This window comes from Gadus chalcogrammus, chromosome 6, assembly GCF_026213295.1.
Source record: "Gadus chalcogrammus isolate NIFS_2021 chromosome 6, NIFS_Gcha_1.0, whole genome shotgun sequence".
Taxonomy (NCBI): Eukaryota; Metazoa; Chordata; class Actinopteri; order Gadiformes; family Gadidae; genus Gadus; species Gadus chalcogrammus.
Genome location: NC_079417.1, coordinates 4,536,212 through 4,554,950, shown reverse-complemented (window position 1 = coordinate 4,554,950; position 18,739 = coordinate 4,536,212). Strand labels below are relative to the sequence as shown.

General features: G+C 43.9%; 1 protein-coding gene across 1 annotated transcript in view; it reads right to left on the bottom strand.

Moving 5' to 3' along the window:
- The window catches only part of adamts3 (ADAM metallopeptidase with thrombospondin type 1 motif, 3), a 91,309-nt gene that overhangs the window by 60,211 nt on the left and 12,359 nt on the right, over window positions 1-18,739 (bottom strand). Inside the window, exon 4 of the mRNA XM_056591548.1 lies at window positions 12,759-12,915. Within this exon, the coding sequence (XP_056447523.1) occupies window positions 12,759-12,915 (157 nt within the window). The remainder of the gene's footprint in view (window positions 1-12,758; window positions 12,916-18,739) is intronic.

The window sequence follows — 18,739 nt, the reverse complement described above, 5'->3', positions numbered from 1 at the left end:
AGGGAGAGAGAGAGGGAGAGGAAGAGAGAGAGAGAGAGAGAGAGGGAGGAGAGAGAGGAGAGAGAGAGGAGAGGAGAGAGAGAGAGAGAGAGAGAGAGAGAGAGAGAGGGAGAGAGAGAGAGAGAGAGAGAGAGAGAGAGAGAGAGAGAGAGCGCGTGTGCGACAGAGAGCGTGTGCACGAGAGAGAGAGAGAAGGGGGAGAGACAGAGTAAGAGAGGAAGGGCTGATTTAACCAACAACGACAGTCCTTGTTTAGTGTGTGGAGTTGCAGCACATAGCCGCAGCAGCAGTATAACTGAAGCTCCATTCATGGCAGCAGCAGTGTAGGCTAGTTTGGGAAAGATATAGCCATTGTAAATTCTTATTGGAAAGTTTGATGTGTATCTTAGAGGTGACCTCAAAGGCGACCTTGTCTTTAATAGTCCAATCGTTGTGTCAGGGAAGACGTGCATGTGTCTCAGCGGGATATTCCACTGGGAGGATGGGACTGCCCAACGAGGGACACCAAAGTACAGCCAGGCTTCTACAAGGAAAAGCCTATGAGTTCTAAAAAAAAAAATTGGGGGACTGACTGAGTCTTCTGTGTGCGATTTGCTGTTAATGCTTTGCTTTCGACAAATGTACTTATTATTTGTTTGATCACCCCTTTGTGTAATGGCACTGGCACTGTCCAGTCATTTTCTTTTTCGAGGTGGAGAACATTCGATTAGTCTGGAAGGGAACACAATACCAGGGATAATACTTAAAGTTTGGCAGCATTTTGAGGCTGATAAAGATGATCCATGAAGAGTCAAATGCAAACGATGGCTACAGAAGCTGTAATATCATACCACTCAACTATAGTTGCATCTACTACTCTGTCCGGCTACTTTCATTAAAAAAAACAATGGCAGACACCTGTAGACCTGCGGAAGTTCAAATTGAGTTAAAAAATAGAACCTGATCCAAATATTTACAGAATGGCGATACATATCGAATCAGTACACAACATTTTTTTATATCATATCATGAGGTCCCTGCTGATTCTCCCTGCTGATTGCATCGGGATTGAAATGTCTTTCCAATAAAAAAATGATTCCTCTGTATATGAATACATCAGAAACGGAAGGAGTAGTTGTTTACCCTTTAGATATGGATTGCATAATTCCCATGGCTATTTTTGAAAATATATTCATATTTCAACCCACATATTTTGTATGTGTGCAATTTGTCCTCAGGACAACAGCATTCTATGTGTCGTTTGGGTCACAAAAAGCTCAGTGTATCTGCTTCGTAGCACAAGAACAAATCATGTTCTTAATAGCCTTCAGACAACCATGCAGGAGTATTATAACACCACCTGAAGAACAGGCATGAATAATGTTTGGAGGGGGAATGAACGGGCACCTGTGGAGCCAGATGCTCGACCAAGATGGAGAAAAAAGTAGAAGCAGAAGTTGTGAGTGTATTGTCCCAGGGTAGACAACTTCCAAGTCACCAGCAGGCAAAACAACCACTGGTAGACAGTTTGCTTCTCTTTATGTATTTGTGGAACATATAGTCACAGCTTCTGTTAAAACCCAAGGAAATGCATCAAAGTATAATCTTGGTGACCTCAGTTTGTCCGCAGATAAGTCTGCGATTGTACTTTAGGGACCGAATTAGTCATACGCCAAGCTCATATCATAATAATAAGAAACGGTTTCATCCTGCATCTATGTTGATCCTTGAGCATAATAGTTAAAATGAATCTGAAAATAAGACATCAATACAGATTGATGTGGGATGGGGAGGTTGGAAGGTTCACTTTGATGAATATATGAGATAATCAATAACTGCCCCGAGAAAGCAGCATAATTATGGAGATCAATTTGTAATTATGCAAATTTACAAGATGTAAATACAATTATATTTAATGTTAGTGTTTTAGATTATTTACTCTCACTTCAGATCAGCCTACCAGGGACTTAATTAAGGTCAAGGTCTTGACTGACTTAAGAGAAAATAAATATGAACACGTAATGGCTCTTTTGAACAACATTTACTGCTTCATAGAATCATATCGACACTGTCCGCCGGCTTAAAACGATGCGTCTACCCGTCCTATCGATTGGGACATTGGGCTGTTGCTGCAATGTCCAGACGGACTTCAAAGGAATTAGGTTACCATGAATGAAAAGGTATGGACTCCTTGTGTCGTGGCTTTCAGTGCAAACATAGCTTTAAACCTTTTTTTTCTTTTTGCTGTAAGACACACACACACACACACACACACACACACACACACACACATGCAATTACCGCGCAATGTGTCGCTGACTATTAATAAATAAGTTCATGAAGAGCAACCCCTCTCCATTGCTTTGACACAATAATTGGAGAGGCTGAGCCTGGAGTCTTTTCAGTACAAAATTGAGTTAGTTCTTTATTTATAACATGTAGGCTGCTTCCTCGTTGATTGTGCTTTGGTAATTTTGTTTCAATGCCATCTTGAGACAATTTGTGAAAGCGGCAATGGGCTCGGATTTGAGGCTTGTTAAACAAAGAACTGCAGATCAATTTGGGAAGAAGAATATTTATTTGTTGTCTGAAGGGGCTTGCACACTGCCTGACCTACGCAAAACAACAACCACGGTGGATCAGTGGCCCACGAGCTAGTGATTGTTGGCTGTTGTCACATGAAGGAGGTTTATTTTGGCCAACATGTCAAGAGTTTTAAGCCTGGGCAAATGTTCTATAGTTGGGTGTTGCTGTTTGTTGGGTCAGCGGGAAAGCACCTTAAACCAGCCTGAGGTTGGCCCTCTGGCACAGAACGTGTCAGAACTGCTGCCTCACAGCGACAAGGTCCTGGGTTCAAATCCCAGGGGGGGGTGCCCTTCCTGTGAGTTTGTATGTTCAACCTGTTTACTTGGCTGTCCTCCAACACTTGCTGACAGACAAGTTAAATTATTCTGACTGTGCCCTTGAGCAAGGTAGGTAGCAAATTAGACGTGAAGTCCCAGGTTCCAGGGAGCTGTCTAGTGCTTCTTTGCTGCCTTCGAAGTTAAGTCAATCAAGTTAAAAAGTGATCGCTCTGTGCGCGGTCTTCCTAAATCCTCAGCTGGATCAGCTCTGCAAGGCTGGCAGTCCAGATGGGCATGGCCAATGTCACAGAGTTGGCAATGAGACTTAAAGATTGTTCTTCTTAATACATGAATGAGAAGATGAAACTAGAATATAGAACTTATAGAAAAATAAAGTAGATAGAGAGTTTCCAGCAGAGGGCTCTTTATCCTCATCCTAACTATATTGTCTCTCAGGCCTACACCAGCCCTGTGTGCTGATTCACTTAAACTCTTAATCCATATATGTTTTCCATTTTGTGACTCATTGACCGCGGCTATCCAAGAAGGCCCAGAGGCAGTGTCACATCCCAGAGAAGAGACCAGTCCATTGCAAAAAATGTCAGCACCCCTACAAACCAACACACACCTACACACCAACACACAAAGACACAAATATCCTTCAGTCCTATGGGACAGATCAGGCTTGCAGTCAGCCTGGCTTGTACACCTGAAGAAAGGAACGGACAGGGCACCGAGCAGACCCTACAGCCATCCCCCTGGAGAGAGTCTGGGACTGTTTAGAGACAACAGATTGTTAGATACAGCCTGAACCCCTCCACAAGTTGTGGAGTAAAACAGCAAAGTTTTTAGATGAAATAGATTGAAACCGGTAGGCAGTTTCCATTTTATATGTTTTAGACAAAAAGATCATCGACACAAATGGCAAGGCAGTAGTTATACAACTCTCATGGATTTATTTTCAGAGCACTGCTTTGACGTTATCTGGTTATAAATGTGCTGCTTATACCATGGATTTCCACCAAAAAAACAGTAGTTTAGTAAGCCGTTTAAAACTATTACCCTTCATACCGATAGAGTGAATATTGTTCCTCTGTCTCTGCTCCTTGAGAAGCCTTTACACTTGAGGTCATTATTGTACGTGTGCGTTTATGTGTGCGTGTGCGTGTGTGTGTGTGTACGTTAATTATTGAAGGTTGACCTGAAAGAAACATATTTCAATTTGGGTATATTTCTCATTTGTATTAACTTATGCAAGACGTGTAACCAGAATAGAATGGCGTTGAATAATGAAATAAAGGTTGGTCAAAGTTCAGGTAGATGATTACGCACTCAAAAGGGCACCACCTCGGTATGTGACCTGAGTGCATCCTCCATTAAAAGATCAAATTAAAGGTGAGAGGAGAGGCATGACACTGGCTCACCTTCTAGCCCTGTGGAGTCCCATGTGTTTCCTCCCTGTGGTGGCTTTCCACACACACACACACACACACACACACACACACACACACACACACACACACACACACACACACACACACAGTGTGAATCAGAGGATAAATTAATTAATATGAATAAGTAAATCAATTAACTAAATCCCTATGGCAACAGGGAATCTCGGTTTCTGTTGACATTGCAGGTTCATTTACACAGTGGCACCGCCACTGTTGCTTCTTTTCAGGCTACGGGTCGGGTTGCATCCTGCTAAGCACGTCTTAGCCATAGCCTTAGCTGGCCCCACGGCCGCGGCGTCTAGCGCCCCCTATAGTTTCCTCCGGGGCCAATATCGCATCCGGAGATGGACCCCAACAGAGAGGTCGTGTTTGCCCCTCTGCGTGATGGCCGAGTTGACTGTGCTCGACAGGAAAAGTCAAATTGAGGCATTTGATATTGGATTCACCACTGGCAGGCGATATAAAGTGAAGATAGTAAAGTTTGGAAGAGTTGTCAAGGTGTTTCCAGAATATCTGCTTTCACTCCTACATTCTCATGTCAACACTTTTACTACCGCTCCTAGTACCACTCCTAGTACTGGTACTAGTCACTCCTAGTACTGCTCCTAGTATCACTCCTAGTACTGCTCCTAGTATCACTCCTAGTACTGCTACTAGTATCACTCCTAGTACTGCTACTAGTATCACTCCTAGTACTGCTACTAGTATCACTCCTAGTACTGCTCCTAGTATCACTCCTAGTACTGCTACTAGTATCACTCCTAGTACTGCTACTGCTCCTAGTACCACTCCTAGTACTACTACCGCTCTTAGTATCACTCCTAGTACTACTACTAGTATAACTCCTAGTACTGCTCCTAGTATCACTCCTAGTACTGCTCCTAGTATCACTCATAGTACTGCCACCGCTCCTAATACTGCTTCTGCTCCTAGTAAAGCTCCTTGTAATACTACCAGTACTGCTACTAGTACTGCTACCAGTACTGCTACTGGTACAGCTACCTTTGCTGCTACCAGTACAGCTACCAGTACTGCTACTGGTACAGCTACCTTTGCTGCTACTAGTTCTGATACTAACTACAAAAACGTTATCACCACATAACTACACCGGACAGTTTATTTACTTCAAATACAAAACTATTAATATTCAAAAGAGAACAAAGATAATATAACTTTTGAAATGAAGCTCAGGTTAATATTTTAAACAAACCTTGTTGCAGTTTGCTGGTCTGCATTATAAAACATTTAGTCTGAACATCAATAGACACAATAGCTCAAAGACGTCAGCGTTATATTGGTGGTCCCCCCAACCCCCCTTATCTCATCCAGATGACGGACCTGCCCCAGATGAACCATTCCTAACGGGGATAACGCCTATTCTACCTTCATGCTCAGTGATTCGCTCTCTGATTACTGTATTAGGCGGCTTGGCTGCGGTGTAAATGTATGGCGTGTGGTTTAGGGCCGATTACACTGAGGGCTTAATAAACGACTCCTTACTCCCACCCTTTCCCTGGTGGAGGTGCCCCTTTGAGTAGGATTACACATCAGAGGGCTGTTTCCATTGTTCTCTCCCCTCTGTTGAATGTTTTTAATTCTCCGCCAGCTTCTCCACCAAATTCCTCCATGTGCGGCCGGCCAAACTCTGCACATCTGTGTGACAAATATAAATCAACAGTTTTTCCCTCACCATTTGGTATTTCCTCCTTCTCTCTCTCTTTCGCCCTCTAAATCTTCCATTCTCTCTCTTATTCTCTCACATTTCCTCACACTCCCTCGCATTCTCTCTCTCCTGTACTCTGTCTGCGTGTGGAAACACAAGCTCAACCTGGCAGCCCAGCTTGTTTTCCTGAGCCTCGCTACAATGCAGCTCTTGAAAATGTCACCTCTACCCCTGTAGATGGTGTGTGTGTGTGTGTGTGTGTGTGTGTGTGTGTGTGTGTGTGTGTGTGTGTGTGTGTGTGTGTGTGTGTGTGTGTGTGTGTGTGTGTGTGTGTGTGTGTGTGTGTGTGTGTGTGTGTGTGTGCGCTACAGTGGGCAAAAGCAGGCAAAAACGGGAGAACCAGGGATTTGCTATTCGTTGTAAACTCCCATTTCGTCAGCATATGACAGCAAAATCGGTCAGACGGATAGACTCATTGTGTGTCTGCGTGCTTAGTTTAGCAGGCACACACACATACACACACGCGCACACACACACACACACACACACACGCACACACACACACACAGACAGAAAAGCACCCACAAAGATATAACTAGGACTCTGATGGGACAAAAATTGTCTATTGCTTGAAAGCATGTGTTAAGGAAAATGTGCAGTAGGTTGACATAACAGTACTGATTAATGAGTTTGTGTTTGCGCTCATTTGTGTGTGTGTGTGTGTGTGTGTGTGTGTGTGTGTGTGTGTGTGTGTGTGTGTGTGCGTGTGTGTGTGCGTGTGTGTGTGTGTGTGTGAAATTGAATTGTGCACAGCCCTGCATGCACAGCCTTAATGAAACACACGAGAGAAGGAGCATGAGCCTTTATCTGCTCACGATGGACTCCCTCCCATGACATCTCGACTCCGGCATCTTCAAATCACACATGCTGGCTAATGCATTCCTGTTTTGGCTCAACTCCGCGACAGCCCCGCATTCAAACTCCTATTCGTATTCCCCCCCCCTAATATCTGAAGTGCCATCTTCAAATCAAAGGAAGGGTTGTCGTAAAAGTCTGCCCACTCTCCCTGGTAAATCCCATCAAGGTTTCAACACGCAAGACCCTCAGGGTCGGCATTGTTGGGTTAAACACCTTGAGAAGCACTCACAAGAAATACAGGAGAACTTATATGTGGTCAGGTCAGGATATCTGGCTTTCTAGTATTATTGTTCTGCAGTGGCATTTGGTGGCACAGCACACCACCAAATGCCACGGTTGGTGTGTGGTGCGTATTTGTTGTGTCAGGTCTTGTGAGAGCATATTAGACAAAATTCATGGCAAGCACTCTTTCCTCTTTGACAACAAAAGGGAAGACACCCAGATACTATTATTTGACATGACTACATAATCATAAAGATCCACGACGCAGGAACATGTGAAAATATCAATATTATATGATATGTGGCAAGACATGTCATTTACTCATTTTTATCGTATTCTCGGCTGCCATGCCGGTCTTTTTTCCTACAGGTGAAAGCCGGTGACTGACGGCAGAACAAAATTGGGTTCCAGCAAGGCAACTGCTGGATCGCGAGCTCTGAGTTTATTATTTATTTTATAAATCACTTAGTTCCAGGCCTGATTCAATTTGTCCTTCTTGGTGTTATTTAATCTGCCCGGCAGTGCAAGTACTGTGTGTGTGTGTGTGTGTGTGTGTGTGTGTGTGTGTGTGTGTGTGTGTGTGTGTGTGTGTGTGTGTGTGTGTGTGTGTGTGTGTGTGTGTGTGTGTGTGTGTGTGTGTGTGTGCTTAAGTGTGTGTGTGTGTGTGTGTGTGTGTGTGTGTGTGTGTGTGTGTGTGTGTGTGTGTGTGTGTGTGTGTGTGTGTGTGTGTTTGCCTGTGGGTTATAGCTTGGAGACAAATTAACACATTGATATACAGTAACTAAGTGAAACGGCAACGTGAATTTCTTCTCCTTCTGTTTCCACCTTACACTTCAGTGTTAAGACTGCACAATTGGATGCGATTACAAATGTTCATCTTCCATATCACTGACCTATATTGAATAAATCATCCATGTGAACCATTTCCCCGTTCCACATTGGGCTTTCAATCTTTCCTTTCTTTTGGTCTGCGTTGACCCTGTGAAAACACCTCTGGAGAAACACTATTCTGAAAGACGATCAGCACATATGAGCTTTCTGATTACACCTGTATATACAGGTGTAATCAGAAAGCTCATATTTGCTTTTCCTGGGGTCTTCTATCAAATAAAAACATTTCCATGGTTGTTTGACTTGAAGGAGTGTCTGCTTCCCCCTCAAACCCTGCTTAAACTATAACACCATGGAATAAGTAAAAACCGGCACTGGTTATTTATTCAGAAATATCTTTCTGTAAACAGCAGGATAATACTTTGTTTCACTCCAACCATAACAAACCCCATTCCCACAGAGATGCAGACAAGGCAACCTCGACAAACATCGACTGAGACGCAAGGTTAACTTTCTGCCTTTTGTTAAGTTGACAGTCAGTCACTCTGATTAAACCTTTCGTCATGCTTCGTTTCATTATTAACAGTTGTCTCTTGTTTTACATTCTCATGCTCTGCTTGCTTTCTTGCCTTCTGTCTAGGAACCTGCTGGTCTCTCTCCCATCTGAACTACACCCTGCCTCCGTCTCAGTAGATGCAATACCCCGCCTCCGTCTTATTAAGAGCTACACCCTCCTCCTTCTAAGTAGGAGCTACGTCCGCCTCCGTCTTATTAAGAGCTACACCCTCCTCCGTCTCAGTGGGGGCTACACCCTCCTCCTTCTAAGTAGGAGCTACATCCGCCTCCGTCTTATTAAGAGCTACACCCTCCTCCGTCTCAGTGGGGGCTACACCCTCCTCCTTCTCAGTGGGGGCTACACCCTCCTCCGTCTCAGTGGGGGCTACACCCTCCTCCCTCTCAGTGGGGGCTACACCCTCCTCCGTCTCAGTGGGGGCTACACCCTCCTCCGTCTCAGTGGGGGCTACACCCTCCTCCGTATCAGTGGGGGCTACACCCTGCCGCTATCTCCCTGAGGAAATACCCAATCAGAAGGCATGTCAATCACCCACACGCTCCTGCTGCCTCTTCCCGAGTTCAGAGGCTCGATCAAGAAGAAAAAGCCATTCGAATCTCTGTCGTATGTTTCCTATCCTCTCCATTTTTTCTTTTGATCCTTCTTTCTGGCTCCCCCCCAACGCTCTCTTTATGTCTCTGCCTCCACCACCCACTCTCTGCCTCCCCTCACTCCCTTCCTCTCATTCCTTCCCTCTCATGCCCTCTCTCTGCCTCTCTCTGCCTCTCTGAGTAGATGAAATCAAAGTCCCTCGGTGGCCTGGTTATCAGATACATTGAATTTGCTGTATTAACAAAAGGACAGCCAAGGGTAAACTTATACAAGAAAAGTATCTGTTTTGGGGTAAAGCACGGCAAACACACGTCAAAATGTCTCAGAGTGGCTCATTCTACTTCTAATGAGAAAAAAAACCTCTCTTCTTTCATCTCTCAGCAGTTATAAAGTAAATAATAATTAAAAGTCATTTTCAGCCAAAACAATTCATATAGCAGCATCTCAAGAACAAGTTCTCAAGCTGAAGGATAGTACTCGGAACAAGGTTAAAACTCTCTTAAATCCCCTGAGCTTGTAATAAACCTGATGAGAACTCTGGGAAGTCCTAAGCCAACAATCTTAGCGGGCAGTTTAATTGCACTGCAGACAGTTTCCTCTGGCAGCACTCTCAGCTTGCAAAAACCGTGCAATTATCAAGGAGGTTAACAGGGACTTGACTAATGAATTATAAAATGGAGCCATTAGGGTTTACATCTGGAAGGGATTCAGGGTCTGCTCTGTAAAATAATCATCAAGCTTGGTGCTCTGTATGAAATCTCTCTGTTTTTAAGACAATTCTTAGGACTGTCCTGAAGAACGTCTGTGTGCCAACGTGGCAAAGTGTGAGGTCTGTGATCTGTTTTTATTTCATACTGTGTTCCCACAGGGGCCTTTAGAATCCTCTGAATCCTGCTGAAACCCTTTTTTGTTGTCGATTGGTTCAATGTCACCCGCTCCTCAGGACTCAATGTTCCAGCGCTACCACCACCAACGTCCCCACCACCATCAGCACCACCATCACCACCACCCCCAACGGCATGGCATCCCCACCAGCTGTGCTGACCATTAGAAGCCACGGAGGTGGGATTGAAGAAGAGCACGACTTTTCAGAGCCTAATTGTCAGAGTGTGGGTACCTGTGAAGTCCTTCAGAACCACTGGCAGGTGTGGTTGGATCTAACACAGCGACCATCATTCCATTACACCAGGGGTGCCCAACCTTTTTTGACCCAAGATCTACTTTTCAAGTAGCCAACCTCCCGAGATCTACCAGCAAACCTACCTTCAAGCCGGGGGGGGGGGGGGGGGGGGGGGGGTAGAGAACAATTGTTGACGGGGGGGGGGGGGGAATTCCTCCCACTCAGGGTGAAAATGGTAGGTCTTAGCTTGTTTCCCCTCAGCCATGCCAACGTTTAGGAGTGTGTAACTACTGTTGACGGCTTTCAACTGCTGTTAACAGCACATGCGCTACCGCGCGTATATGTCCCGCGCAAATTTAATTTCATTAAAAAAAAAATTTGAAAAAAAAAATCTTTTTTTTTTTTTTTTTCTTCACCCCTCGCGATCGACTTGGGATCTGTCGGCGATCTACTGGTAGACCGCGATCGACTGGTTGGGCACCCCTGCATTACACCATCGCCATGGAACAATAGCGCTTCAATTCGAGCGGATACGATTGATACGAACACGGGGGTCCGCAGAGTTACTGCAGGGGGTCCCCCTCCTAGTTGCTTTGATCCCCAACTTTTATTTCTTCCAAAAAGTCAAGTATGTACTTTGTACTAACCTATGTATACAATGCCAAGCCATTGTGCTGCCTTTATACACGGCGCTATAGGCCTGCACCACACGTTACTATTGGCCCGGTTTTATAAGCAACACAGTTTTATACAATGTGTAGTAAGGTTACTCTTTACTGTGTAATTATCAGCCAAGAGGTCCTTGGCCAGAGAAGCATTGAAGACCTCTGCGTTAGGGATTTTCATTCGTCGAGAGAGAAATACACTTTGAGAATCTGCAGTCTGAGTGTAGTGTTACGAAAATATGAGTAACATCAGCTATACAACTTTTTCTCCTACGTTCTTTACAGGTTAATAGCCCCAGAGGATAAGATACAGATAATAGCTGTTATTCTGCAAACGATTGTGTCCGTGACGTAGGAGAGCTTGTTGTGAGCATGGAAGAAAAACACAGAAAGATAAACACAAAGAAATGTGTCCGTTTAACTGTGAATTGCCTGGACATGCCTCGCACCTCAGTCAATAAAAGAAATCAACTGCAGGGAAAATATATTTGGTACCTCCTTGGCGAGCATGTCAAAGGCTGTTTTCAGAAAAAAAACGAAAAAAAAACTGATGAAGAAACATAAAGAAACACGTTGGTATAACTTTAAATTGCCGTGACGTCAATACAAGAAATCAAATGCAGGGAAATTATTTCTGGTGCCCCCCTGGCACTGTGGGGTTTGTAATCACTGATCGCTTCCTGGAAAATGTTTGCCAAATCCAAGTATTCAAGACCTCCATTGTGCAGATAAAGTGTATTTTCCGACCTGGAAGGCCTTCTTTGACCAAGCTTTGAGCATGACTAAAGGGTGGCTAACGAGTGTGAGGCTGGAGGGGGCATGGAGTGATTTGAGTACATTTCCTGTGTTTGAAGGAAAAGCTCTGCTCTCCATGTACTTGGTTACCAGTCAACATTCAGGTCAAGTCAGGGCAGAACTGCTATGCCTGCTATGCATGTCAACTTGCCTGTCAACGCTTCAAGTGTCGTGGGACAAACTTTGACAGGGCTTAGTTATTCAACGATGAGTAATACCGGACAATGCTAGAACTCCAAGCTAATCAACAGATTATTTATACAGATTATGCAGAAAGTGAAAAACCAAACGTTGACTTGGATGGAGGAACTTTGTGGCTGTTGGCTCAACGCTTACCCTTCTTGTGATAATCGTCATTAAGTCACAAACATTTTCAAAGACTGGTAGGATGCATCAATCAATTCAATATGTATTTTTCTAATTTGTTGCCGATGTGGCTGATGTTCCGACTTGTTTCCTAAGACCCGGAGGCCCAAATTTGCATATAACAGTGTGTTTTTCACCCTTCGAATCTGTACTTGTTGGTTCATAAAACTCGGTCGACTACGTTGTTGTTATTGTTTTAAGAAGCCATGCTGGCGTGCCGATTAGGTTAAATCGTCGGCTGCAGCCGGTAAACAGTGTGTGAGCATCGTTCACTATGGAGAGAGTGAACGGCGCCAACGCACACGTTCAGTAGGCGCAGACGGTTACATTCAGGTCACCGTTCACCAAATAGATCATCCCCTTCAATGAACGCCGCTCTTTAAGCATCCTCCAATGAACACAACTCTTTAAGCATCTTCAATGAACGCAACTCTATTAGCAACTCAATGAACGCAACTCTTTAAGCACCTTCAATGAACGCAACTCTATTAGCAACTCAATGAACGCAACTCTTTAAGCATCTTCAATGAACGCAACTCTATTAGTACCTTCAATGAACGCCGCTCTTTTAGCACCTTCGTGCACAACACTGTCAACATATATTCATGCATATATATATATATATAGCAAAAAAATATATATAAAATAAAGAAAACATGATTCTACTGCAATCTATCGTTGCGTTGGGGCCCGTGAGTGTCTGAGCGCTGCTTGGCCTGGCAGCGCGAGCGGCCTACCGTGTTGGTGGTCGTCCAGGGGGTCGTCAGAGGGCTCCTGCAGCATGGCCGAGCGGCGGTAGACCACGTGGACCCGGCCGCTGTCCTCGAGCTCCTGGGCGCCCCGCACCAAGGGCTCGATGAAGTACTCGTCCGAGTCGGTCCGGATCATCCCCGCCTGCGGAAACCAAGCAGTCGGCTCGTCAGAGAGGAAAGAAGAAGAAGACGAAGAAGAGGAGAGCCTCGTCGTCGTCTGAGAGCCGACGACGCCCCCGGACGGCCTCAGCAAGCGCCGACACATCCGGAGAGAACACAAAGCATACAACTTCATGTTTGAGATGGCGCAGTCAGGGACGTCAAGTCTATTCTGGTAGAGGCCTTCATCACACGCAGTGAGACAGGCTCCACAGGCCATATGAGATGACACCTCCTTACACAAGCAAGCAGGAACAACTATCATTGAGAGGTCATTGAGAGGTCCCAAAGCGGCGGGCTACCCCTCAGATCAGGGATGGATGGGAGGGCAATTGGTGCAATCATTGATGAAGATAATAATAGTAGCCATTAACATTAACATTGTAAGTTCAATACAATTGTTACAAATACATCATTTGTACTGTCCATGGTTACAGGGTGCTGGCCAGTGAGCAAGCCGGTAAACCTCAGGGCTGACTGATTGGCACACAAATAAACAAGTGTGTGTGGCACCTCATGATTCGATTAGCTTCCGATTATGAGGTCAATGATTCGATTCTAAAACGATTATCGATGCATCTTGATGCAACAATTTTTTATTATGTCCATTTCCATGCCTGATTTTCAAAAATATACATATACATCTGAGTTTGCTACTCAGAGTTTGCTAATCACTTCCTACTTTTGTTTATTAGAGAAAAAGCTTTTGTCACTTTCTATGAACAATGCAATAATCAATGCAGCTTGCATTACAACACAATATCGAAGAATGTAAAAAATAGGTTTCAGTTTCCTTTTCTTTCTAATCTTTCTTTTCTATGTCATTAAAGAAAAAGCTGCTCTTGAATTAGAAGGAGTTCTTGTGGCTGGTTGTGAGTTTGCGTGCATGCTATGCGTAGGCTGAATTGCAATCGTGTCAAGACAAATCTGATTGGCAAATACACACTGAAGATGAATTTAATCATTTTAAAATCACTAAAATTATCCCTCTCTGGCGAACAGAATGTTTTTTTGTTTTTTTAATTCCGATTATTAATTTATCTGCAACGGGACGGAATCATTCTAGAGAATCGCGATGCATTGAAGAATCGATTATTTTTCCAACCCCTTTTACAGATGGGGATCCAGACAGATGGGAACAGACTATCTCATTCAGAGTTCTTGATTCTGTCCTGCATGCCAATCACGGTCTGTGGCCATGCCTTCTGAGCACCTCGTTACCGCAATAAGTGTTAAGGAAATGCTGCCCATGTGAATGAAATTACTTTGGGGACACAGGGTCAAAGTCTCATTACTAAACAACAATTTATATATGCATATGGCAGTGTGTGGGCGCTGTGGCGCATTTCTGCACGCAAACCGAAAGCATTTGGCACATTTGGACGGATTGGGTTTGCAAAGTATTGTTCACATATGGCTCCAATCCCTGTAATTCTCTACATCATCATGGTATGTTTCTTGTCTTTGTGAAAATGGTAAAAATATGTGGCTCACAGCTTATCATGCTGTGAATGTTCACAGTCGGTCTTAGTGCATCCAATTCATTTTGGTTAACTAAACATCCTACACACCAGCATGCCGCTCCATAGCTTACAGATGGGACGTGTTTCCTACAGCATTCATTGTTGGGTGCACCTTACCTTACTCTTCAGTAAAGGCAAAAAGATAACGATCCAGTCTCACGATAGCCTGCACTACACCAACTGACGTTAAAAAATATTACTATACCACACATTATGCAAAATCGAAAGAGAATTGCAGAGTAATTTAACCGGCAATCACTTCAAATTTGAGAAAAGAGATTTCAGATGGTGTGGGTTGCACTCCATTGTTACATGATGTGGTTTGAGCTGAGCTGCTTCATGAGAGAACAGAGTTCAGAGAATGATGAAGTTGTTCAGTGGGTGGCTAGGGCCTTCCTGCCTGTCCCTACCCCACCCCCCCCCCCCCCCCACCCCTACCCCGGTCGTAAAAATGGGATCGCAGGAGCAAGCCCTCTGCATAATTATGTAAAGTAAACAGTGGTTAAGACAATACTCCCACAACCCTGATTCACCTTCTGTGGCTTTTCTTTCCATGCTGCAAACATGGAATTACCTTAGCATTACCACGTCTCTCGTCACAGAAGCGGTGGTACAACCATGGAATTACTTCGGCTTTACTACGTCGCTCGTCACAGAAGCAACGTTCGAACCTTGGCCGTCTGCAACGACGGTGCAGGAGAAAGAAGTGAACCATACAAAATCACTGCCCCCAGGCCAGTTCAGCAGGGACATTTGTTGACTTTTCAAGAGACTGCAATTATAGTATCAAAGTATGGGGGCAGTCAGGAATAATACAGCCCATGATGAATATTAACAGAAGGCTGTCGGGAAGATCACTCCTCAACCCCAGGGATGGGTGTTTTGTATCACTCTTTACTCCGTAGGCGGCTCCACGCTAGCTGTACAACCGGCTGCGTGAGTGCGTAATACCGCTCTCACTTCATCAGGGAGTGGATGTTATTCCTCCCGCTTGAGACTGTGTTGTTGTGTCTCTGCTTTGCTGCAGAGCTTGTTGGGAACCAGGCAAACAAAGACATAGGGTCGTCGTGTAGGAGAACAGCGGCTCGTTAGAGAAAGACATTCGTAATCTATGAGCATTAAATAGACACGCGCACCCACAGACACACACACGCACACGCACACACACACGCACACACACACACACACACACACACACACACACACACACACACACACACACACACACACACACACACACACGACCGGCTGGAGCTTGTTATAGTTACCCGGAGAGGTGTGTACTGTGCAGTTAATGAATGCTGCGGTTTGAAGTCACGGTTTGTAGAAACGTGAGGCAAAAAGATTAATGAAGCATTAGATAAGCTTGAATTGTTTTCAAGATGAGACTTGAGATAAGCTCATGTTGGCAGACATTCACAAGCACACACAAACACACACACACAAACACACACTCACACACAGATCTTCTGCACACGCACAAACCAACACACTTGAGTTGGCCATAGGGTTAATAATATTACAAAATAATTACGTAAGATTGACAAGCATTGTCTTAAAAAAAAAAGTGTTTTGTTTGAATACGCCTGCAAAAAATGCCAGTAGAAATGCTAATTGAAGGGTACTTGTTTGTCAATATCATTTCATGTCTGGTCTCCTTCGATAGACGGTGGGAAAAAAGAAAAGCGAATTGAGATGATCCACTCAGATATGCTTGTGAAGTGACACAAAAGGCAATTAAGTACACAGAGTACAATCAATGTATCAATTATATTCTGACTGTCACAAAGAACCAAGCTGTTGTTGTTTTTCTCTGCCACAAAAAATCCAAGGGGAAGTGCTACCTGGTCTGCTCCAAGAACATGTTGCTCTGTCAAAATCTACCGGTGCCGCAGTAAACCCCAGTCGGCATTTCGGCCTTTTGCAACCACCCCATACACACTGACTCATTGTCAACTCTCTCAGTCCCAGATCAACTGCGAAGTCTACTTGCATTGCTTTTAAAGGGAAGTTGGAAAGTAAAAAAAAAAAAAAAAAAAAGGAAGCATCAAATGCCGAATGCCTGTGTACCAGTGGGACCTAACTTCACAAGCAAGCACCCATGTGAAGAACTTCTAATAAAGAACAATAAACACACAGAAACCCATAACTGCGGTATTAATAGTCAAATGAAACGTGGCAACACAGCTAGGCTATAAGGACGGAAAAACATAATTTTTTCAGGAAAGGAGGATTGTGCAATGCATTCGTCCGATTCCTCTTTACGTGCAACTGTGATGTTACCCGCTTTAACATCGATCACGTTGAGATGGTTGGCTACTCATTACGCTTATCAAACCTTCATCTTTTGGACCAGAATACAATCATTATTGCATTATTCATAGAAAGTGACAAAAGCTTTTTCTCTAAGCTTTTTCTCTAAGAATACAATCAGAATACAACTCCTGCTTGAAAGGTCACCCTGCGGGGTTGCCTTTCGCCTACCCACGTTCCCAGAGGGAACCCTTTTAATATGGCTAATCAAAAGATGTCCAGGGACAAAAGACAGACGATCGCGAGTGGGCTTTCCGCACCAACAGATCCGATGAGGATCTACACCATCCTACGCTGAACTGTGTAGGTTGACCTTCAGCTGAAATGACTAAACCGGAAAACTCACAGATCTATACTAGTGCTGTCAAGCGATTAAAATATTTAATCGCGATTAATCGCATTAATGTCATAGCTAACTCACGATTAATCGCAAATGTTTTTTCTATGCTAAATATCCCTTGATTTCTTTGTCCCATTAATTGTTCTCATTTTAATGCTCTTATCAACATGGAGAAGTGCATCGGCTTGCCTTGTGCAAATGGTTTTTTATTGATAACAACATTGGCATATACTGATCAAAACAGGACGATACAAAAAAAAAGCCTATAATGCAATTAAACGATGAACAACAATACTGCCTTGAACATAGCAGTCAGGCTACTGCTTCTTTGTTTTGAGCCAAAGAAGAAAAAATAAATAAATAAAATAAATAAAAATAAAATAAAAGAATTGCGTTAATCGTGTGATAAACAAATTAACGCCGTTAAAATTGTTTTGCGTTAACGCCTTTAATAACACGTTTAACTGACAGCACTAATCTATACGTTTCACTTGTCCGGCGAACACTGTGCATCCCGTGAGCTCTCAATGGTCTCGACTCGGTAGTGGTAGGGAAAGAGTCCCCTGACACCCCTGTGGGGTGCGAGAAGCCCAAATGACGGCTCAGTGACAGAGCCTGAGCCCAGGGGATTAGACGGGTCCGTGTCTGCCATCGCCTTTGCGTAAAGCCCCGTCCGAAGCAAAGCTGCCAGACAACCCTGCTCCCCCCGGGCCCGCGTTGTCAATGAATCAAGTATTATGGAGTCACCCTGCAGACTGCGCGAGTGTGTGTGTCGGTCATTCGAACGCTGAGGCAGCTGAACTGAGCCTAAGCTGCAGTATCTGTAAACAACAACTGTTAAACGATAATGGATTTGGAGAGGTGGGCAAAATGTTGTCGTGATGGAGGTCTTATTACATTTGGAGATCATATAAGAATCCATGCCAGCCTTTTTACTATATAATAAACAATTTGCCCACATTTCTTTCCTTAAACTACCCCCCTCCTGTAGTAATTTAGCAGATAATCTGGTACCCGTGTGGAAGTCCAAAGATGAAGAAGATCAATTTTATAGAAAACTGGGGGCAAATAAGGACCCTTACTTAAGATGGCAGGGGAAACCATCATCAATCTTCATGTCATTTTTGTAAATGATTCACAAACTCATTCACACAAACACACACTAATTGACTGTGGGAGGGAGAATGTTGTATAAATATTATAAATTATAAATATAATTGAGCATCGAGGCTAATTGCTCATAATAGTTTCAAATTAACTAATGGGCACCTGTCTTTGTCTCTTTCATAATAAATAACAACCTGTTCAGTTTTCCTTCAATATTACCCCAAAAGGAAATGCACTGTGGTGTGCCATGCAACTATGATATACTATTGACCTATTGATTGTCTTGCAATCTATTGCAAGACAGTTATTATTATGGCATGATGTATGCTGAATATGTCATCCGCCACAGATAATTAAATTCAAATCCTCTTCCCTGCCATATCTAAAGGTAACCAGACCAAATATCAATATGGGAAAATACCGGCCAAGAGCCCTGCTGATAAAATTCCCGTAGAACTTTGTCAAGATTGGCTAAAGGAAATGAAGTTATGACGTAAATGACGTTAAATGCGTGGGCGAAAATG